A 23,559-nucleotide genomic window follows, 5' to 3' on the forward strand; every position below is an offset into this window, starting at 1 on the left:
AGGGCCAGGGTTTGAGTCAGCTGTTTAGGGCTGAAGGGTTTGCTTAGTGGCTAAGAGCACTCGTTGCTCTTGTAGAGGACCTGGGTTCAATTCCCAGTGCCTACATGGCATCTCACAACTGTCTGTAACTATAATTTCTGTAGATTTGATACCCTCTTCTGACCTCCACTGGCATGCAGGTACAACACGCATGCATAAAATAATAAATCTAAAATATTTTAAGTCTTTAACTGTTACACAAATTAGCTTGGTATCTGACACATTATGTACAACTTAATTTTTTTTGTTAGTATATAATAAAGAAAATGGCTGATCAAGTCATTGAATGTGTCTGAAGGCTTATATAGATATTTTCCTATACAAAACTATAATTTTCAGTTTTACTGAATATTGGGGTGCTACAACTTTTCTTCAATTGTGTTTTTCTGCAGGAGTTAAATAAGGTCAGTGCACAGCTGGATCAGGTCACTGCAAAGTTTCAGGAGAAGCAGGAGCATTGCACTCAGCTGGAAAGCCATCTCAAGGATTACAAGGAGAAGCACCTCTCTCTAGAACAAAAAGCGGAAGACTTAGAAGGCCAGATTAAGGTTTGTGTAAAACAGTTGAATTTGTCATATTTCCACTCAACAGCTTTGGAGTCTAATGACCTTTCACAGATTCAGACTTTGAAGTAATAGAGAAAGCCGAAGTGGTATAAACCTTAAAAATTAACACAATACTAATTTATTGTAAAGTGTAAATATTTACAGGAGACACCAAACAGTATGTCTTGTTATAAAGTTTCTTCTCCTCTTTGATTTTTCTATTTTCCTACATAATATTCTGATCTAATATCTCTTCTATGGTGGATTTTTTTTTTCCTTTTAAAACTTTACATACCCTTTGGAATTTGCCTCTAATTTAGGAATGCATTTAAACTGTTATAAGCTCAACATTACTTTAAGATAATTCTAAGTGAGGTGTTGGTTGACTAAAAGATGAAATCATTGGACAGATCAGGGAAACTTTTAAGTTGGTTCTGGAAAGTTAAACAAAACATTTTTAGGTTTCCACGTTACTACAGGCCTAATCAGTTGAAGCCTGATGCATGATTACAGAATGATGAGATGAGTATTCTGTATGGACATTTATACCAGTATAATGTGGAAGAATGACCTTTACGATTCTGTTTACAGGTTGTTCTTTTAAAATGCCAACAGTAGTAGTAATGACAGATTAGATGTGGTTGAAAAGAATAGGTGATAATGTGTTACAGAAACGTGAACAGAGAGAGCTCTTACCTGGGACCTTTCTAAAGTAGTCATAATTGGAACAAAGATCTCTGCACAATACTTGATTATTGATAACGCCTTATTCTGTACATTTCAAAAAGTTGGAAGAAATGATTCTTTGAAAGTTTGTAGCAGAGAGCAAATGTAAATAAGGAGATATGTCTAACTTGATTTAAGCATAACACTATTAGGTACCCCATTGGTGTGCATACTGTCATGTTTTTGCATTTCATTTAAAAAAACCATTAAATGAGGTCTAGGGAGATTGCTCATTCAGGCAAGCCCCACCATGTAAACAGGAGGACCCAAGCTTGGCTACTTGGCACCCACGTAAAATGCAGGCATGATGGGAAGGCCTTTGATGTTTATGCTGGACAGGCAGAGAAAGGAAGGTCCCTAGGACTTAATGCTTGGCCAGCCTAGCTGTATCTATAAGCACTGGCTTCAGTGACAGACAGGCCCTGTGTCAGAAAATAAAATGATTGGAGAATGATTGAGAAAGACACTCAATTTAGATATTTGTCCTCCACCTGCAAACACTCCCCAAAGTCACACACACAAGAACACTCTCTCTCTCTCTCTCTCTCTCTCTCTTTCTCTCTCTCTCTCTCTCTCTCTCTCTCTCTCTCTCTCTTGGTAATAGAAAAGCGCATTGCTTCTATTTAAGACTTTGTGTAGTAGTTTGATTTTCTAAATTTAAAAAAATCAGACACATAATAATATGTATGAAATGTCTAGTAGAGTATAAACAGCAGTGATATAATCTAACAAAGACACTTCATAAGCAAAGTCAGGAATTTTAAGTGCTGTATATTTAGGATCAGTGGGTATAAGTTTGAGGACTACATGACAACACCATTAAATTTTATGTTAAATATCTTATATTGTGTAGTTGTTAAGTGCATATACATAGGTAATATACTTTAAGTGGATATGGGAATAACCTGTTACTTAGTTTTGTTTTTCAAACAAACATTTGCATTCTTGATATTTAAGATGATTCTTTTATAATTAATTTTAAAAATAACCACTGATTTATGTAAAAAGCCCATTCTATATTCTCTGACAGACTTTAAGCAGAACAACTTCTCATTCAATGGTGGTTTCAGAATGGGTTTCTATAAATATATTATAAATATATTATTTGTCTCTTTTGTCAATAACAATTTGAATGTAGACCAATGCTATAATATTTAATCATTAGTTATTGCCAAAATTCAAATGAATGCTGTACTTCACCCTCAGAAACTAGAAGCCAATAATCTTGAAGTTAAAGCAAGCAGGGAGCAAGCTGTGCAGAGCCTACAGCAGCAGAGGCAGCTGAGCACAGACCTAGAGCTCAGGAATGCAGAGCTCAGGAAGCAGCTTCAAGAGCAGAAGGAAGTGTAAGCGACCTTCTATTTTATATCCGTAAGCTTTCGGCTGTTCACACCGTTCACAGACAGGCATGAAGTGTGGTTTGTTTCAGTGTGTGTGTGTGTGTGTGTGTGTGTGTGTGTGTGTGTGTTTTCCCATGCACACAGTACTGGTTGTATATACTATCAATGTTAATGTCAGTGAAAAATAAGGCCTTCATTACTTGGTTGATGTTAACTTCATTTTCCATTGTTCACTTAGTTCTATAAATTCCAGTCACTCTTCAGCAGTAATATGGTACCATTTTCTCTTGAGCATTCATTTTGAGTTGTTCACCAGTTTGAAATAGTTAATATAAAAATTTTAAAACTGCAATTTGTATATATATCACCTGCGAACAGTCAAGTTTCTGCTTTGAGGTTCTAGACTAAGTACAGAGTGGATTTTTTCTCATTAGGAATGATTTTTTTCAACTTTGCCATGGGTCTTTGCAGCTTTGATGTTATTGGGTACATGTTTGGTTTCTCTGGCTGTGATGAAACACTAAAAGAAATCTTGGGAAGAAAAGGTTTGCTACACCTTACAGGTTAGAGTCCATCGTCAAAGGCAGGCAGGTCTAGGGGTGGAGGCAGGGACCTGGAGGCCGGAAGTGAAGCAGAGGCCATGGAAGACTGCTGCTTCCTTCTTGCTTCTCAATGGCTTGCTTAGTCTATTTCTCATACAACTCAGAACTCTGCGCTGGGCTAGCACTGCTTGCAGTAGGCTAGGCTAGGCCTTTGAACATCAGTCATCAAAGAAGTGAATCCAGGCTTACCACTAGCCAGTCTGATGGGAGCGTCTTCTCAGTTTGCTTGCGCCCATTGACAGAGAACAACCTGCACATTGAGGGAAGGACAACACCAGAACCAGCACACACTCTTTTTTTTTTTTTTAAAGATTTATTTGTTCATTACACTGTACACCGTAGCTGTCTTCAGACACACCAGAAGTGGGCATCAGATCCCATTACAGATGGTTGTGAACCACCATGTAGTTGCTGGGAATTGAACTCAGGACCTCTGGAAGAGCAGTCAGTGCTCTTAACCGCTGAGCCATCCCTCCAGCCCCCAGCGTACACTTTTAAAGATGGATTTTTTCACTTGCTCATTCTTGTAGCTTATTCATTCTGGCATTAAAAAACCCATGTATTAAAGGATCAATGATAACGGACCATTTTATAATCTGAAGTTAGATAAACCATTTGTCTTTATTTTTGAAGTAAAATGATTCCTTTAAAAATATCTTACATTATGTTAAAATATGTTTACATATGCTAAAATGTTTAAAAATATCTTACATTATGATATTTAAATTTATCAACATAAAATATGTTCTATATTTCTAAGGGAAGAGACAGAGTTCCATTTATGTGTAAGAAATAACACACTGATTCGGTACTTTATGGGGCCTGGAAAACCTTTGCTGGCGCTTGTAGACCCTCTAGGATTTGTTATCTGAATTTCTCTGATGACTTACGGTGGTGGACAAGACTTGATTAAGTTAGGGAATGGAACTAACTTGGCCCTTGCTAAGGAAATCATGTGTATCTAATGAGATGTTTTAAGGCAGTTTTCAGTGTTTTTAAAGTTATTTTATTTTTCCTTCTGAGCCATATAAAAAATTCAGTAATCACTTATGAATAATTTTGATTGATAAATTTTATATTACATTAATTTTAGAAATTCCTTTTTAATCCAGAGTATCTCATACAAAATTGGATCTACAGAATAAATCTGAAGCCCTTGAAAATATTAAACAAACCCTCACTAAGAAAGAAGAAGAAAAAGTTGTCTTGAAACAGGAATTTGAAAAGTTAAGTCAAGATTCAGAGGCGCAGCACAAGGAGCTGAGTGACAGGATGCAAGCTGCGATCACAGAGCTGATGGTGATGACAGCACAGAAGGACGCTCTCCTGGCTGAGCTCTCCACAACAAAAGGGAAACTGTCAAAAGTTTCAGATTCTTTACAAACCTCCAGGAGCGAATTTGAGAAAGAGAGTCAGAAAGGAAAGGCTGCTGTACTAGACTTGGTTAGTTGTTTATGTTTCTTTTCATAGGTAGAAGTCATCTTCTTAATTAAAGTGCTCTAATGGGATGTGTGTGGGGGCCAGTTTATTTCCCTTTATTTTTCTTTCTAACCTGATCAATCATTTGTAAGTTATTACAGATGTTTTCAGTGTGATATTTCTTTATTAGGAAAAAGCTTGTAAAGAATTAAAGCATCAGCTTCAACAACAAACAGAAAGTGCACTGAAGGAGCAGAGTGAACTGAAAAAGTCACTGGAGAAGGAGAGAGAGGTACAGTGCTCTCTTACTGTAAACATGTGGAATATAATGGGCTTTTTTGTTAATTTTTCTTACCCTGATACAGAAATCAAGAGAATGCTTATTTCTGCAAAATAAAATGGCTTATGTGTTTATTTTAAAATTGTTACTTGTGTTCTAGTTATCACTAACAAAGTTTAAATTCATTTAAAATGTAAGGGCCTAGTAAAGAAATGGTTAGTTGATTCAGTTTTCTTTTTCTTAATTGTATAAGAGTTTTAATTAGATAAGGTTAAAGAACATTATAGTTGAAAAAATAATAGCATCTTAAACTTACTTCATTTGTTGCCCCAGTTTTCTCTTTATTTCTATGATAAACACTGACCAGAAACAGGTTGGGAAGGAAAAGATTTGGCTTACCCATCCCCAGGCACAGCCCATCATTGAGGGAGGTCAAGGCAGGGACTCAGGCGGAGTCCTTGGAGACAGGCTCTTTACTAGTTTACTCCCAAAGTTTGCTCACTTAGGTCTTGATACCCAGGACCACCTGGCCAGAGGGCAGCACCCACAGTGGGCTGGGCCCACCCATGTCAGTCATCAATCATGAAAATGCCCCCCAGACTTGCCCACAGGGCAGTTCCTCAACTGAAGCTCTTCTTCCAAGATTGCTCAAGCTTAGGTCAAATTGACAAAAACCAACACCACATAGACAGTGACAATATTAGTGACAAGAAGATATTTCTGGACTTCTACACAGTAACCAAATGGTTCATGTCACTAATCGCCTGTGAATAAATCATACTTGGAAGGTGGCTAAAGGTTCAATAATATCTTTGAAAGTACTGTGTTGCTTGTAGCAGATACTCAGAGAATGTGTTTTCAATGAATAAATGAGTCAAATAAGTTTCAATTTCTTTTAGACTTCTCAACAGTTGATGATAGAACTCAATTCAGTCAAGGGAGAAGTCACACAGGCTCAAAATACATTAAAGCAGAAGGAGAAAGAAGAGCAGCAGCTTCAGGGGAACATAAATCAGCTGAAGCAAGCAACTGAGCAAAAGAAAAAGCAAATGGAAGCTCTTCAAGGAGAGCTTAAAAACGTTACTTCACAAAAGGTACTGATGACACTGTTTACTTCTCATAGAGATATATGGGAGTTCACATAGCCTTAAAATGAGAGTTACAATGTAGATAAGTTTTACATATTTAAAATTATGTTAAATGTAAAGCTTATATTTGATACATGATTTAAGACTGAATGTTCATTGGAATTTATTATTTAAATTTTTACAATCATTTGTCTAATAATCATGAATCATAGAAGCAGTGCTTGCTATTGGGACAATTGCTTATGTCACATTTCTACGGTTAGAAAAATTAAAGAAATTACAGTAAATCATCCTTCCTATGGGAAAACAATGACAAAAATCATGGAGTGAAATGTATTTAAAAATTCAGTAATGTCAGATTTCCTACAGTATATTTGATATTTTATATTAAACCAGAATTTTTTCTTTCCAAGAATAAAGGGACAATTTATTGCTAATATGCTGGTTTTATTATTAAAGATGCTCTTCTCTTATCCAAAGTGAGCTAACAGAATAGCTGTGTTTAGTATAAACATCTGAGAAAACTGAGGTTTTCCCATTGTTAGTTCTTGCACGTGGCCTTCAGTGAAGGAGGAACAGCCCTTACGTCTGTAGAGTGACCTAGACAGTCGTGTCATTAGAGGCAGCTGCCAAACTACCAAAGCAAAGAGAAGCAAAATGAGAAACAATACACGAAGCTTTGTCTTTACCAGTTTTTGTTATGCTACATTACATAAAAATAATTTTCTAAATGCATAGGCCATGTTAGAAACATTTGTCTTTTGGTGCTTTCATATGTAATCAGAAATTGTAATATAATTGTCATGGTGTATTGTTTGTACATTTTTGCTAAGTCCTTCTCACTCTCCAACACGGCATGTCTGTGTATAGTGTACCTGACCGTACCTAGATCCCAGTTCTCCTCCTCCCCACTCACACCCTGCCTTCTGATAGGCTCTTATACTACTTAGCCTTTCCCTTTGTAATTTTTTTTATTTTTGAGATAATTACATCATCTATTCCCCTCATTTCCTCCCCCAAACCCTCCCATATATACCTCCTTGCTCATTATTCATTACATATCTCTGTATATGTAACAACATTAATGAAAGATGACATAATGTCCTTTTCTTTAAACGATCACTGAGTTTAATTAGGTTCCTAGCATGCATACACACATACATACATACATACATACATACATACATACATACATACATACATACATCCACATTTATTTATTCATAGGATGGATGTAGGGAATAATTCTATACTTGTGTACATTTTTTCCTTTTTCAGAAGTAACTTTTTTTCTCACACAATATCCTGACTATGGTTCCCCTGCCCTCTACTCCTCCCAGCTCCTCCCCACCTCCCCTCCATCTGGATCCATGTCTTTCTGTCTCTCATTAGAAAACGAACAGGCTTCTAAGGGATAATAATAAAATATAATAAGATAAAAACTTGTGTACAGTTTTTAGTGATCAAATTAGAGATATTAGCATTTCTGTTTTCTGTAAACATTTTTTCATATCAAGAATTCTAAAGTCCTTCTCATGTTCTAGTACTTTGTAAAAGATAGAGTAAATTACCACAACTCACAGTCCTCGGGGCTCATTCCTCCTAGGAAGTCATACTCAGTATCCTTCTCCGGTCTCTCGATTCTCCTAGTGGCCCTGTCTTCTAAGCCTGCCAGAACTGAAGAATATATTTATTGTAAAAGCCAAGCATGTTTTCCCATTACATAGATGTAGTTTAAATATGTCTTATTTTTATATCTCTCCTACATATTCTTGAAGATAAGTTGATTTTAGAATACTTTGAACTTAGTGAAATTTTCATTTTCTGTCTTGGTATTAATAAAGATGACTTATAAAAGTTCATAGAGTTACTCTTGAGTTTTCACAAGTAGAAATTACATATTCAGATGAGCATGGTAGTGGCCTCTTAATTTCTTTCATGTGAAAATTTCTCTTACTACGGCCTTAGAATGTCATTCAGGGAATCTGGCACTGTGTCTTATTGTGCATCATTGTTTGCTCCGAGAGCAGAGCACGAGTACTGCCTGGGAGAGTGAATGTCTCTCTTTTTCTTCGATTGCGTTTGCATTTTAAATAGTATGGACTTGTTAGTCAGAAACTTAAAATTGGTTGCTCTTTACTAAAATAGAATTTTGGGCCATAAAAGCAGGTTAGTAGGTTTCTCAGATGTGTAGTTGTATAATTTCGTTTTACACTTGGCTGGCTTCTTACTGCATTGTCTTGTAAATGCCTACTGGTGCTTTAGGCCCAGCTGGAGAGTAAACTGCAGCAGCAGGCGGCACAGGCAGCCCAGGAACTTGCTGTGGAGAAAGGAAAGCTGTCAGCACTGCAGAGCACCTATGACAAGTGCCAGGCCGACCTGCAACAGCTGCAGTCTGACCTCTATGGCAAAGAGTCTGAACTTCTAGCCACAAGGCAAGACCTTAAGGTAAGTGCACTGCGGGGTGGCATAAAGCCCTGGAAACAATCCCCTTGCCTAATATCTGTGAAGTGTCATAGTCTTCTATTAAATAACACCTTTAATGTTCCTTTTTAAAAATTAGATTGTTTTATGATAAAAATCATGATATATATGGTGAAATAATGTGGGCATATGTTATGGTATTAGCTTTTCTGAGGAGTTTGAAGCCTTCATTTGAGAGTACCTTTGGAGACTGGCTGGTTTTAAGTCAGTTGTGGGAAATGCAAGTGCTATTACTGTGGTCAAGCAAAGCTGACTTTGAGTGTTAGGTATTTGTCAGCTTCCTAACTTACAGGAATGCATAATGACTAAAATCAGGCCAACTAAATATAGCCTTAATGAATAATACTGTATGATCAAATAGTATATCGTGTTTATTAATGTGAAAGGAATAAATAAAATGGTTAGCAAATTTTATACAACACTGGCATATCCTTTCTCTAAAGGAAAGAGAATATTGTGTTCTTATACAGAGAACTAGCACCCTGCCTCTTTCCTTCATATCTTGTCTCTGTTTCTCTCTCTCTCTCTCTCTCTCTCTCTCTCTCTCTCTCTCTCTCTCTCTTATATCTCATATATATATATATATATATATATATATGCTATCTCCTTTCTTTAAGTGCACTACTGTAAAATTTTTTGTTGGTGAAATTTTGTATATATTTTGTATTTTATTCATGGGCTCCTGTGGGGAAGGATTTATGAGAAGAACCAGGCCAAGAAGCTAGTAGGGAGATCAATTAAGAATTTTCTCTCCTCCAGGGGATCTGCTGTCCTGCATGAATGGGATTCCCATTAACTCATGCAGGCACCTGTGCACATATAAATAAATAAAAATAAATTAACTAAAAATATCTTTCTCCACAAATTCTGGTAATTGGATGTGAGTTGGTTGTAACCAGGATAGAGCTAAGAGAATGGAAGGTGTAGAGGGCAGAGTTCCTAAGTTTATAGCAGGCCCAGGGGCGGGCAAGGGATCTGTCATAAGGTGACACAGAGACAGGAAACTGAGAGGCACAAAGGAGGGCAAAAGGAGGCAGGTTAACCAGGGGCTTGGGGTGGAGTGTGGAGCCAGGGTACTGGAGAGGTGGCTCAGTAGCTAAGAGTACTTACTGTTTTTCCAGAGGGCCTGAGTTGATTCCCAGCACCCACATGGCAGTTCACCACAGCTTGTATGTAACTTTAGTTCCACGGGATCTGTGTTCTATCTGACTTCTGTGGGTTCCACACACATTCGATGCTAAGACATACATATACATAGGTAAAACATACATACATATAAAAAATGAAAATAAATCTTTAAAGAAAGAAAAGTTAGAACTGGTCATTTGATTAGTGTTAAAATGCTTGTTTGTTTGTTTGTTTTACAACACATTGAGAGGCAGGGGAAGTTGTTTGTTTGTTTGCTTGTTTGACTACAAGCACATTGAAAGGCAGGGAAGTTGTTTGTTTGTTTGTTTGCCAGCACATTGAAAGGCAGGGAAGTTGTTTGCTTGTTTGTTTGACAGCACATTGAAAGGCAGGGAAGTTGTTTGCTTGTTTGACTACAGCACATTGAAAGGCAGGGAAGTTGTTTGCTTGTTTGACTACAGCACATTGAAAGGCAGGGAAGTTGCAGACGTTTGCATTTACCATAAAGGCAGTGAGGAGCCCTAGAGGACTTGCATGTGATCTGCACAAAAGAGAAAGTAGAAGGGCAGGCCTGGGGACAGGGCGGATGGAGCCTTTGCTGGGAAACTGCTATGGCAGGTGAGGCAGGCCCACTATACAGCAGAGCAGAACCATGATTGGAAGAGCTGTCTGGTTTACTTGAGGCCCTCCATCTTTTGCCACTATTCTCTGGATAACTATTTTTATCAACCGTTTTTTTCCCTTTGCTTCAGTGAGCTGTTCTCAAGTGTGAGCGATAAGGGAGAAGAGAAAGCATTCCACAACGTGACACTTAACGGTGTAAGGCTTTCTGTTGTAGCTGTCAGTGTATATCTTAGGCTGACAGTGTGTACTTGGACATTAGCAGGTTGACCAGACTGGCCTACTCTGTGCTGTTAGCCCCATCTGCTGGATCGTTTATGAAATAGTTTACTTACTGGTATTTCTATTGGCTGTAATCTGTGCTCTTATTTATCCAGAAAAATAGAAGTGGAATTCACTATTCAATTTAAATTCATAATATAAATTTATTTCTGAAGTGGAAGTGAAAATTGTAGGTTATGCATAATTAAACCTAAATCTTCTCATCCCAGAAGATTTTTAAGCCATTTTATCAGACATCAGAAAAAGTAAGAACTAATAAAAAGGTTTCATTTGGGGCTGGAGAAATGGCTCGGTGGTTGAGAGCACTGACTGCTCTTCCAGAGGTCCTGAGTTCAAATCCCAGCAACCACATGGTGGCTCACAGCCATCTGTAATGAGATCCGATGCCCTCTTCTGGTGTGTCTGAAGACAGCTACAGTGTACTTATAAATAATAAATAAATCTTAAAAAAAAAAAAGGTTTCATTTGAAAAAAGTATGGGAAGACTTGTTTAATAAAAACAATTGGAACCACAAGGGACCACAGCAATGTTATAATCATGTCAAGACTGATAGTTGATCTACTCAGTGATTTACCTGGTGGCTAAGGTAAAGATAGGAAAAGAAATGAACCAGAGGATCATCCCCAGGTCAGCGATGCTGGGCAAGTGCGACGTGCACCACAGTTGTTTCTAGGAGCGTGTCAGTAGATGTTCAAACACAAGGCAGAGCATTGGCCCTTGGCATCATCATGAAGACTTCATGACAGTCTGACTTTAATCTTGACTTTAAAGAGCTAATTAATGGACTTTGAACATTTACATTTTTAGAGTCCATGCATTTAAAATCTTATAAACCAATGACACTTGGAGGTTTTTGTGGTTCTTACAGAGTTTCTACTGCTTTCTTGGTTTTAGCAAGCCTGTTGCACCAAAACCTCTATTACCCAATTATGGTTTTAGTAGATTTATACCGTAGGCTTTGAAACTAGTTTATTTCAGTGCTAAGATCAAACTGATAGTCTTATGCATGCCAGGCAAATACTCTATACTAACCTACACACCACCACCCCCAGCACAGTTAAATTCTATTCTTTTAAAAGTCACTTTTCCTTGTGACATATAGGCCAGCTGCCGTGTGCCTCACTTTACACAGGGTCTCACGTTGGTTTCTTGTGTATTTGGTGGTGAGCATTTACCCAGCTTCCCTGTCGTTTCCACTGCACATGCCACTCTTCCCTGATAAGGACCATCTTATGTAGGGTACTCAGTTAATACTGGCTGCCTGATTAATAGAAAACAAGTATGTGCTCCGTGCAATCCTTACGGCAGAGGTCCTTCTCTGAGTTGCATTACCTGGCTCCTTTCCAGGGGAAATGCTCCTTCAGTAAGAACCTGGGCCTCTCTTGGGCCTGCTGAGGAGTGTGGTATCTAGTTCTCCCTCCCTGCAGATCCTCGCACAAAGTAGCTGATGGTGGCAGTTCCCTTTCCTTAGGCCCATGTCCCCAAACGTAACCTACCAGGCACAAACGTAGCCCTTTCTTTGTCTATGATGGTAAGTGACCTCACTTGTATTAGCCATCTCCCTCATTGCTGTGACAAAGCATCTGACAAAAGCTGCCTTAATATGGAAGCGGTTGTTTGTTTGTTTGTTTGTTTGTTTGTTTGTTTGTTTTTGACTCACAATAAGAATACCATGTTCACCGTGACTGGAAGCTGTGACAACAGGTGCTCAAGGCAGCAACAGGTCCCATGGTATCTGCAGAGACAGACATGAGAGTCCTGCCCAGCCTCTCTTCTTTTCACTCAGTCCTCAGTCCAGGAGCCCAGACCATGGAATGAGGCTGCCCACATTTAGGGTGGGCCTCTCTGTCTGGATTAACCTAGTCTAGGAACTCTTTCACAGCACCCTCAAAGGCTGGCTTCCACGGTAATCCCAAGCACTAACATGGCAGTGTCCACTGCCACAGGAGGGACTTAGGGCCATCAGTAGCTATGTATTAACTCCGTCACTTGTACCTCTGAGACAGGTGGCAGAGGACCGGCCTGTAGCTGCTCAGAGTGCAGATACATAGAAGGCTAAATGTAATGACTGAGATCCCCAACTGTGGAATATCCCACAACAATTTCAGCCTTGTTTGTCAAGGCATTTTCCAGGTCAGGGGACATTGATCCTAGAAAGTGTATATGTGTGCCTATGTCGCCATCAACTGCATTTCTTTTTAAATTGTTTTCTTTCATTTCTCCATTGATCTTTTCCCAACCATATCTGTGTTCTCTAGATATATTTGATAGAGTTGTTACTTACCTGAGATTCCTTCCTATTATAATTACTCAATAAATGGTCTTAGATTATTTCTAGGGAACCTTCAGTGTTGTCTTTCCTCCCTGCCTCATCCCCTTTCCCCTCCCAGTCAACCATATCCTGATAAAAGGTCTCTCTAAGAAGCTTTGGGCTGACTTGCTATGTGCTATGTTGACCAGGCTGACAGCCGACTCACAGAGCCACAGGCCTCTGGCTCAAGAGCGGGGATTAAAGGTGTATGCCACCAGGCCCAGCGCCTTTAGCGTCTCAAGATCCTAATCGTGCTGAAGGTCCTAGTGCCTAGTATCTTTTTCTGACTATTTCTACATTTATCTAAGCTCGTGTACATAAACATTCATCCCAGTGTTTAACCTGCCTACAGCATTTACTGCTTTGATCTACTGTTTAAAGTTTGTAGCCTGAAGGCATTGCGCTCTACCAGATAGCTCAGCTGTGGAGTAGGTCACCATGTAGGCTTGTATAATTACCCACTTCACTCTTCAGGGACAGATCTTCTAACAAAGATGTCCAGAGCGTGTCTCAGCATTGACATGTGATCATCAGCTATATGCTATTGTGCTTTTATTGACCGTTATGTTTATTGAAATTTACTAATCATAATAATTTGAGGAAATATTTTTTTGTAAGTGTGTAGAAGAGAAGCTTGCTCTGGCACAAGAAGACCTGATTTCAAACAGAAATCAAATTGGAAACCAAAATAAATCAATTCAAGAACTGCAGGCTGCCAAAGCTGCTTTGGAGCAGGACTTAGCAAAGAAGGAGGAGGTGCTCAAGGAGCAGAGTAAAGCACTGCAGGATGCGCAGAGAGAAAAGGTACCTCCTTCCTTACTCACCTCAGACTCTAGACTGAGACCTAACGACTCAGCAGCTCCCCAAGTACCTGAGAACGTGCGAGGCTGTGCTGTCCGTCCTTGGAGGTCCTGGGTCTCAGCACTGCTTCCTTAGGGTGTCTCTCCAGTTTTCTTGCTGCTTTTTTATAAGCATGCTTGTCACACCATAGAAGTTTCTGTTATATTCCAAACTGGAATTCCCTTTAATTATAAAAATTGTCTTTAGGAGTGGGGATTGTGAAGCTGGAGGGGAGGAGATTCACGATTTATGACTCAAATTTAGACAGTTTGACATATGATATTTAATTGTGCTTAACTGCAAGACTTTAGCTCAGACACATCTTGTTTTAGTGTCAGCTCTATCCCTAGTAGATGAAATTTTATTTATAATAAAATACGAATTTTAAAATTTTTAATTTTTAAATTTTTATATAATTATTTATTTATAAACTATAAATTGAAAAGCTGACTCAAAATATAGAACCTTATATAAAAGCAGTAATAGTATAGAAGTTATAAAATGAATAGTATTGCTATATTTCATAGTAGCCTCACTCTCCTAGGTACTGTTCACTTTATAGTATTTACTGAAACTACTTAATCTCAATGTTGACATTACCAAGGTAAATAGGAAGGGAGGATGCATAAACAGCCCTAGTTATCCTCAGTAGAAAGGTGCAAGCAGAGTCATAAACACAAACATTTTAGCACACTAACTTTCAAGAAAGTGAATGGTTTATATTTATTTATAATTTCTTTACAGTCAGTGAAGGAAAAAGAACTAGTAACTGAAAAGTCTAAATTGGCAGAGATGGAGGAAATTAAATGTAGACAAGAAAAAGAAATCGCTAAACTCAAAGAAGAACTCAAGTCCCACAAACAAGAAAGCATAAAGGTAGGTTAATATAATATCTTTTCCTCTCATCTGTTGTACTTTAGTCCCTTACACTTATGAGTATTAAATAAGAGATTGAGAAAGACCCCACTATGTGCTAGGCAAGTTATTTTACTGTTTTTGACAAATACCATGGCCAGAGTGCTCTTTATTGCATGCTATCTGTGTCCATATTGTAACCTACTTTTGTTCTCTTATTACTGAGTAAAGCAAGCAGCTGCAGGGTAAGTTGAGCTTGGCATGGTGAAGTGGGATACTTGTTTAGAACATTCTGTTAAGGAACAATCATTTACAAGCACGGAAGACTTCAGATTTAATCCTGTGCGTTAGCTCTTTATCCCTTAGAAACATAGACAGGGTGTTGGTTATGGAAGCTCTCTGCCATATGCTTTGTGAAGTGCTGTGCAGTTTCATGAGAAAGCTCAAGTGCTGTCTCTGGGGCTCCCCTGATGGCCTTTCTATCTGTGGGCATTACCATTTACCTCAGTTTGTCTCAGGTTCTCTGTTCTTCCAGTCCGTGTATGACTCCTAAGTCATATATACTCAAACATAATACTGTGTTGGAAGACTGAATGATTACCCTGTAAACACGTGTTAAGTGAGCAAACCGGAAGAAAGGTATAGGGTTGGGCTTTGGATGATGTAGTTAAAACATGAGCATGGAGAGTATCACCTAAGAGAAATTATTACTGAGTAGGAAGTAAATATCTTGCATGTTAAATAAGTGGTTTGAAATATTGAACTTAAAGACTCCCTTATATGTGGCGGTATGAAAACTTATATGAATTTCAACTGTCATTTGACATATTGATTAAAGGTTGTCTTAGTGTGCTTTCTGTCTATCACATGCTGTGATAAAACACCATGAGCAAAAGCAAGCTGGAGAGGAAAGGGTTTGTTTCATTTTGTAATTCTCAGGTCATATTCTATCACTGAGGAAAGTCAAGGCAGGAACTTGAGGCAGGAACCTGGCAGCCTGAAGCAGAAGCTGTGGAGAAGTGCTGTGTAGTGGCTTGTTCAGCTTGCTTTCTTACAACACCCAGGACCACAAGACCCGGGGTAGCAGCACAGTCAGCTGGGCACACCCATATCAATCAAGAAGACACCTCTCAGGTTTCCCACAGGCCACCTGGTGACAGCATTTCTCCATTGAGATTCCTTCTCCCTTGTGTCAAGCTAACAGAAAAGTAGCCTGTACATAGGGTTGATTTCTTTCTGGCTTTTTTTCAACAGGAAGTAACAAATCTCAAGGATGCCAAACAACTTTTGATTCAACAGAAATTAGAACTCCAAGGCAAAGTGGACTCACTGAAGGCAGCTCTTGAGCAGGAGAAGGAGCGTCAGCAGCTAATGCGGGAGCAGATGAGGAAGGAAGAAGAGAAGCGGAAGGAAGAATTTTCTGAGAAGGAAGCAAAACTGGTCAGTGAATTAACTTAATAGCAGGAAATGAGCCTTAAAGTAGAGGTTAGAATCACTCCAGTAAGATTTTTCTACCTAGAGACTGTGAGTGAAGTGGGTAAAAACTGGCAACAGAAACTTTGGGTTGGAATTACAGTGACCGAAGCTTGCTTTTCCTTCCCTGCATTGTGTTTCCTTATAGGAAACATCTGGCTTTCCTTTGTTGAACTGACTCCGATCTTACCAGATTGCTTTGTAGAATGCTCTAGTTGACCAAGAGGAGGGAGGTGCACTGAGGCAGGAGAACCTCGCTTTGTCGACAGGACATCTTCTTTCTCATACCATGGACATCTGCCCTGGTCCTGGCACAAGTTGTGTCACTTTTATCTCTGTCTGCTGAGAGCCTCGCAGACCCTCATTTCTGCATCATGACTTTTGAGCAAGCCTATTTAAATTACATATTTGGTTTACAGAATTAGGATTTTAGTGTTATGACAAAAAAATGTTCTCCTGTCTCCTTTCCAGGAGAAGCAATATGATTGATATGTTTGGCATTTTAATTTCAATGAGTAGAAATATTATTTTGTACTACTTATTCAATAGCTTCCCCTTTCCTATTTTTTCCTCAGCATTCTGAAATAAAAGAAAAGGAAGCAGGAGTGAAGAAACATGAAGAAAATGAGGCTAAGCTTACCATGCAGGTCACAACATTAAATGAAAACTTGGGCACTGTGAAGAAGGAGTGGCAGTCTAGTCAACGGAGAGTTAGTGAGCTTGAGAAGCAGACGGATGACTTACGGGGTGAAATCGCTGTCTTAGAAGCAACTGTTCAGAATAATCAGGATGAAAGAAGAGCACTGCTAGAGAGGTGACTGATGTCTGATGAAATTAGTACTTGCAAGGCGTGGTGGTGGTGGTGGTGGTGGTGGTGGTGGTGGTGGTGGTGGTGGTGGTGGTGGAGATGGTGGTGGAGATGGTGGTGGAGATGGTGGTGGAGATGGTGGTGGAGATGGTGGTGGTGGTGGTGGTGGTGGTGGTGGTGGTGGTGGTGGAGATGGTGGTGGAGATGGTGGTGGAGATGGTGGTGGTGGTGGTGGTGGTGGTGCGGGCACGTCTTTAATTTCAGCCCTCAGGAAGCAGAGGTGGGTGGATCTCTTCAGTTCAAGGCCGCCCTAGTAAACAGAGTGAGTTCCAGGACAGTTAGGGCTACACAGAGAATCCCTGCCTGGCAAAAAGCCAAAAAATAATAAAAAAAATTAGTTTGTATCTATTATAAATAATAGAAATATTGTCCACCTTTTCCTACTAGACCAAATGTTGACGAAAGTGTGTAACCCTTGTAGGTATGTAAGCAACCATGTAAAAATTCAGACTTTAAAAGAAAATAAATAGCTGAATTTAATGTATTATGTATAAAATTACCAAAGTATTCCATTAGTTCTCTTCCGGAAAGGTCTTTAATGATTTTTTTTTAATTTATTTAATACTTAATAATAATTCTTTGGTTTCCGGGCAAACATCCCCCTCCCCCTCCTCTTCCTGATGGGTGTTCCCCTTCCCACCCTCCCCCCATTGCTGCCCTCCCCCCAACAATCACGTTCACTGGGGGTTCAGTCTTAGCAGGACCCAGGGCTTCCCCTTCCACTGGTGCTCTTACTAGGATATTCATTGCTACCTATGAGGTCAGAGTCCAGGGTCAGTCCATGTATAGTCTTTAGGTAGTGGCTTAGTCCCTGGAAGCTCTGGTTGCTTGGCATTGTTGTACATATGGGGTCTCGAGCCCCTTCAAGCTCTTCCAGTTCTTTCTCTGATTCCTTCAACGGGGGTCCTATTCTCAGTTCAGTGGTTTGCTGCTGGCATTCGACTCTGTATTTGCTGTATTCTGGCTGTGTCTCTCAGGAGCGATCTACATCCGGCTCCTGTCAGCCTGCACTTCTTTGCTTCATCCATCTTGTCTAATTGGGTGGCTGTATATGTATGGGCCACATGTGGGGCAGGCTCTGAATGGGTGTTCCTTCAGTCTCCGTTTTAATCTTTGCCTCTCTCTTCCCTGCCAAGGGTATTCTTGTTCCCCTTTTAGAGAAGGAGTGAAGCATTCACTTTTTGATCATCCGTCTCGAGTTTCATTTGTTCTAGGCATCTAGGGTAATTCAAGCATTTGGGCTAATAGCCACTTATCAGTGAGTGCATACCATGTATGTCTTTCTGTGATTGGGTTAGCTCACTCAGGATGATATTTTCCAGTTCCAACCATTTGCCTACGAATTTCATAAAGCCGTTGTTTTTGATAGCTGAGTAATATTCCATTGTGTAGATGTACCACATTTTCTGTATCCATTCCTCTGTTGAAGGGCATCTGGGTTCTTTCCAGCTTCTGGCTATTATAAATAAGGCTGCGATGAACATAGTGGAGCATGTGTCTTTTTTATATGTTGGGGCATCTTTTGGGTATATGCCCAAGAGAGGTATAGCTGGATCCTCAGGTAGTTCAATGTTCAATTTTCTGAGGAACCTCCAGACTGATTTCCAGAATGGTTTTACCAGTCTGCAATCCCACCAACAATGGAGGAGTGTTCCTCTTTCTCCACATCCTCGCCAGCATTTGCTGTCACCTGAGTTTTTGATCTTAGCCAATCGCACTGGTGTGAGGTGAAATCTCAGGGTTGTTTTGATTTGCATTTCCCTTATGACTAAAGATGTTGAACATTTCTTTAGGTGTTTCTCAGCCATTCGGCATTCCTCAGCTGTGAATTCTTTGTTTAGCTCTGAGCCCCATTTTTTAATAGGGTTATTTGTCTCCCTGCGGTCTAACTTCTTGAGTTCTTTGTATATTTTGGATATAAGGCCTCTATCTGTTGTAGGATTGGTAAAGATCTTTTCCCAATCTGTTGGTTGCCGTTTTGTCCTAACCACCGTGTCCTTTGCCTTACAGAAGCTTTGCAGTTTTATGAGATCCCATTTGTCGATTCTTGATCTTAGAGCATAAGCCATTGGTGTTTTGTTCAGGAAATTTTTTCCAGTGCCCATGTGTTCCAGATGCTTCCCTAGTTTTTCTTCTATTAGTTTGAGTGTATCAGGTTTGATGTGGAGGTCCTTGATCCACTTGGACTTAAGCTTTGTACAGGGTGATAAGCATGGATCAATCTGCATTCTTCTACATGTTGCCCTCCAGTTGAACCAGCACCATTTGCTGAAAATGCTATCTTTTTTCCATTGGATGGTTTTGGCTCCTTTGTCAAAAATCAAGTGACCATAGGTGTGTGGGTTCATTTCTGGGTCTTCAATTCTATTCCACTGGTCTATCTGTCCGTCTCTGTACCAATACCATGCAGTTTTTATCACTATTGCTCTGTAATACTGCTTGAGTTCAGGGATAGTGATTCCCCCTGAAGTCCTTTTATTGTTGAGGATAGTTTTAGCTATCCTGGGTTTTTTGTTATTCCAGATGAATTTGCGAATTGTTCTGTCTAACTCTTTGAAGAATTGGATTGGTATTTTGATGGGGATTGAATTGAATCTGTAGATCGCTTTTGGTAAAATGGCCATTTTTACTATATTAATCCTGCCAATCCATGAGCATGGGAGATCTTTCCATCTTCTGAGGTCTTCTTCAATTTCTTTCCTCAGTGTCTTGAAGTTCTTATTGTAGAGATCTTTTACTTGCTTTGTTAAAGTCACACCGAGGTACTTTATATTATTTGGGTCTATTATGAAGGGTGTCGTTTCCCTAATTTCTTTCTCGGCTTGTTTCTCTTTTGTGTAGAGGAAGGCTACTGATTTATTTGAGTTAATTTTATACCCAGCCACTTTGCTGAAGTTGTTTATCAGCTTTAGTAGTTCTCTGGTGGAACTTTTGGGATCACTTAAATAAACTATCATATCATCTGCAAATAGTGACATTTTGACCTCTTCTTTTCCGATCTGTATCCCCTTGACCTCCTTTTTTTTTTTTTTTTTTTTTTTTTATTAACTTGAGTATTTCTTATATACATTTCGAGTGTTATTCCCTTTCCCGGTTTCCGGGCAAACATCCCCCTCCCCCCTCCCCTTCCTTATGGGTGTTCCCCTCCCAACCCTCCCACCATTGCCGCCCTCCCCCCATAGACTAGTTCACTGGGGGTTCAGTCTTAGCAGGACCCAGGGCTTCCCCTTCCACTGGTGCTCTTACTAGGATATTCATTGCTACCTATGGGGTCAGAGTCCAGGGTCAGTCCATGTATAGTCTTTAGGTAGTGGCTTAGTCCCTGGAAGCTCTGGTTGCTTGGCATTGTTGTACTTTTGGGGTCTCGAGCCCCTTCAAGCTCTTCCAGTTCTTTCTCTGATTCCTTCAATAGGGGACCTATTCTCAGTTCAGTGGTTTGCTGCTGGCATTCGCCTCTGTATTTGCTGTATTCTGGCTGTGTCTCTCAGGAGCGATCTACATCCGGCTCCTGTCGGTCTGCACTTCTTTGCTTCATCCATCTAGTCCAATTGGGTGGCTGTATATGTATGGGCCAAATGTGGGACAGGCTCTGAATGGGTGTTCCTTCAGTCTCTGTTTTAATCTTTGCCTCTCCCTTCCCTGCCAAGGGTATTCTTTTTCCTCATTTAAAGAAGGAGTGAAGCATTCACATTTTGATCATCCGTCTTGAGTTTCGTTTGTTCTAGGGATCTAGGGTAATTCAAGCATTTGGGCTAATAGCCACTTATCAATGAGTGCATACCATGTATGTCTTTCTGTGATTGGGTTAGTTCACTCAGGATGATATTTTCCAGTTCCAACCATTTGCCTACGAATTTCATAAACTCGTTGTTTTTGATAGCTGAGTAGTATTCCATTGTGTAGATGTACCACATTTTCTGTATCCATTCCTCTGTTGAAGGGCATCTGGGTTCTTTCCATTTTCTGGCTATTATAAATAAGGCTGCGATGAACATAGTGGAGCACGTGTCTCTTTTATATGTTGAGGCATCTTTTGGGTATATGCCCAAGAGAGGTATAGCTGGATCCTCAGGCAGTTCAATGTCCAATTTTCTGAGGAACCTCCAGACTGATTTCCAGAATGGTTTTACCAGTCTGCAATCCCACCAACAATGGAGGAGTGTTCCTCTTTCTCCACAACCTCGCCAGCATCTGCTGTCACCTGAGTTTTTGATCTTAGCCAATCGCACTGGTGTGAGTGAAATCTCAGGGTTGTTTTGATTTGCATTTCCCTTATGACTAAAGATGTTGAACATTTCTTTAGGTGTTTCTCAGCCCTTCGGCATTCCTCAGCTGTGAATTCTTTGTTTAGCTCTGAACCCCATTTTTTAATAGGGTTATTTGTTTCCCTGCGGTCTAACTTCTTGAGTTCTTTGTATATTTTGGATATAAGGCCTCTATCTGTTGTAGGGTTGGTAAAGATCTTTTCCCAATCTGTTGGTTGCCGTTTTGTCCTAACCACAGTGTCCTTTGCCTTACAGAAGCTTTGCAGTTTTATGAGATCCCATTTGTCAATTCTTGATCTTAGAGCATAAGCCATTGGTGTTTTGTTCAGGAAATTTTTTCCAGTGCCCATGTGTTCCAGATGCTTCCCTAGTTTTTCTTCTATTAGTTTGAGTGTGTCTGGTTTGATGTGGAGGTCCTTGATCCACTTCGACCTAAGCTTTGTACAGGGTGATAAGCATGGATCGATCTGCATTCTTCTACATGTTGCCCTCCAGTTGAACCAGCACCATTTGCTGAAAATGCTATCTTTTTTCCATTGGATGGTTTTGGCTCCTTTGTCAAAAATCAAGTGACCATAGGTGTGTGGGTTCATTTCTGGGTCTTCAATTCTATTCCATTGGTCTATCTGTCTGTCTCTGTACCAATACCATGCAGTTTTTATCACTATTGCTCTGTAATACTGCTTGAGTTCAGGGATAGTGATTCCCCCTGAAGTCCTTTTATTGTTGAGGATAGCTTTAGCTATCCTGGGTTTTTTGTTATTCCAGATGAATTTGCAAATTGTTCTGTCTAACTCTTTGAAGAATTGGATTGGTATTTTGATGGGGATTGCATTGAATCTGTAGATTGCTTTTGGTAAAATGGCCATTTTTACTATATTAATCCTGCCAATCCATGAGCATGGGAGATCTTTCCATCTTCTGAGGTCTTCTTCAATTTCTTTCTTCAGTGACTTGAAGTTCTTATTGTACAGATCTTTTACTTGCTTGGTTAAAGTCACACCGAGGTACTTTATATTATTTGGGTCTATTATGAAGGGTGTCGTTTCCCTAATTTCTTTCTCGGCTTGTTTCTCTTTTGTATAGAGGAAGGCAACTGATTTATTTGAGTTAATTTTATACCCAGCCACTTTGCTGAAGTTGTTTATCAGCTTTAGTAGTTCTCTGGTGGAACTTTTGGGATCACTTAAATATACTATCATATCATCTGCAAATAGTGATATTTTGACCTCTTCTTTTCCGATCTGTATCCCTTTGATCTCCTTTTGTTGTCTGATTGCTCTGGCTAGAACTTCAAGAACTATATTGAATAAGTAGGGAGAGAGTGGGCAGCCTTGTCTAGTCCCTGATTTTAGTGGGATTGCTTCAAGTTTCTCTCCATTTAGTTTAATGTTAGCAACTGGTTTGCTGTATATGGCTTTTACTATGTTTAGGTATGGGCCTTGAATTCCTATTCTTTCCAGGACTTTTATCATGAAGGGGTGTTGAATTTTGTCAAATGCTTTCTCAGCATCTAATGAAATGATCATGTGGTTCTGTTCTTTCAGTTTGTTTATATAATGGATCACGTTGATGGTTTTCCGTATATTAAACCATCCCTGCATGCCTGGGATGAAGCCTACTTGATCATGGTGGATGATTGTTTTGATGTGCTCTTGAATTCGGTTTGCCAGAATTTTATTGAGTATTTTTGCGTCGATATTCATAAGGGAAATTGGTCTGAAGTTCTCTTTCTTTGTTGGGTCTTTGTGTGGTTTAGGTATAAGAGTAATTGTGGCTTCATAGAAGGAATTCGGGAGTGATCCATCTGTTTCAATTTTGTGGAATAGTTTGGATAATATTGGTATGAGGTCTTCTATGGAGGTCTGATAGAATTCTGCACTAAACCCGTCTGGACCTGGTCTCTTTGGTTGGGAGACCTTTAATGACTGCTTCTATTTCCTTAGGAGTTATGGGGTTGTTTAACTGGTTTATCTGTTCCTGATTTAACTTCGGTACCTGGTATTTGTCTAGGAAATTGTCCATTTCCTGTAGATTTTCAAGTTTTGTTGAATATAGGCTTTTATAGGAAGATCTGATGATTTTTTGAATTTCCTCTGAATCTGTAGTTATGTCTCCCTTTTCATTTCTGATTTTGTTAATTTGGACACACTCTCTGGGTCCTCTCGTTAGTCTGGCTAAGGGTTTATCTATCTTGTTGATTTTCTCAAAGAACCAACTTTTGGTTCTGTTGATTCTTTCTATGGTCCTTTTTGTTTCTACTTGGTTGATTTCAGCTCTGAGTTTGATTATTTCCTGCCTTCTACTCCTCCTGGGTGTATTTGCTTCTTTTTGCTCTAGAGCTTTTAGGTGTGCTGTCAAGCTGCTGACATATGCTCTTTCCTGTTTCTTT

General features: G+C 39.5%; 1 protein-coding gene across 5 annotated transcripts in view; it reads left to right on the top strand.

The window, feature by feature from the left end:
* Nucleotides 1-23,559, top strand: part of Eea1 (early endosome antigen 1) — a 118,660-nt gene that overhangs the window by 86,231 nt on the left and 8,870 nt on the right. For all 5 annotated transcript variants that reach the window (XM_087557203.1, XM_087557204.1, XM_087557207.1 and 2 more), the window contains 10 exon segments: nt 432-587; nt 2,517-2,656; nt 4,365-4,695; nt 4,862-4,963; nt 5,851-6,045; nt 8,305-8,487; nt 13,485-13,670; nt 14,451-14,582; nt 15,816-16,001; nt 16,610-16,848. In XM_087557203.1, coding sequence (XP_087413329.1) covers nt 432-587; nt 2,517-2,656; nt 4,365-4,695; nt 4,862-4,963; nt 5,851-6,045; nt 8,305-8,487; nt 13,485-13,670; nt 14,451-14,582; nt 15,816-16,001; nt 16,610-16,848 — 1,850 coding nt within the window.

This window comes from Rattus norvegicus, chromosome 7 (assembly GCF_021556685.1).
Source record: "Rattus norvegicus strain SHRSP/BbbUtx chromosome 7, alternate assembly SHRSP_T2T, whole genome shotgun sequence".
Classification (NCBI taxonomy): Eukaryota; Metazoa; Chordata; class Mammalia; order Rodentia; family Muridae; genus Rattus; species Rattus norvegicus.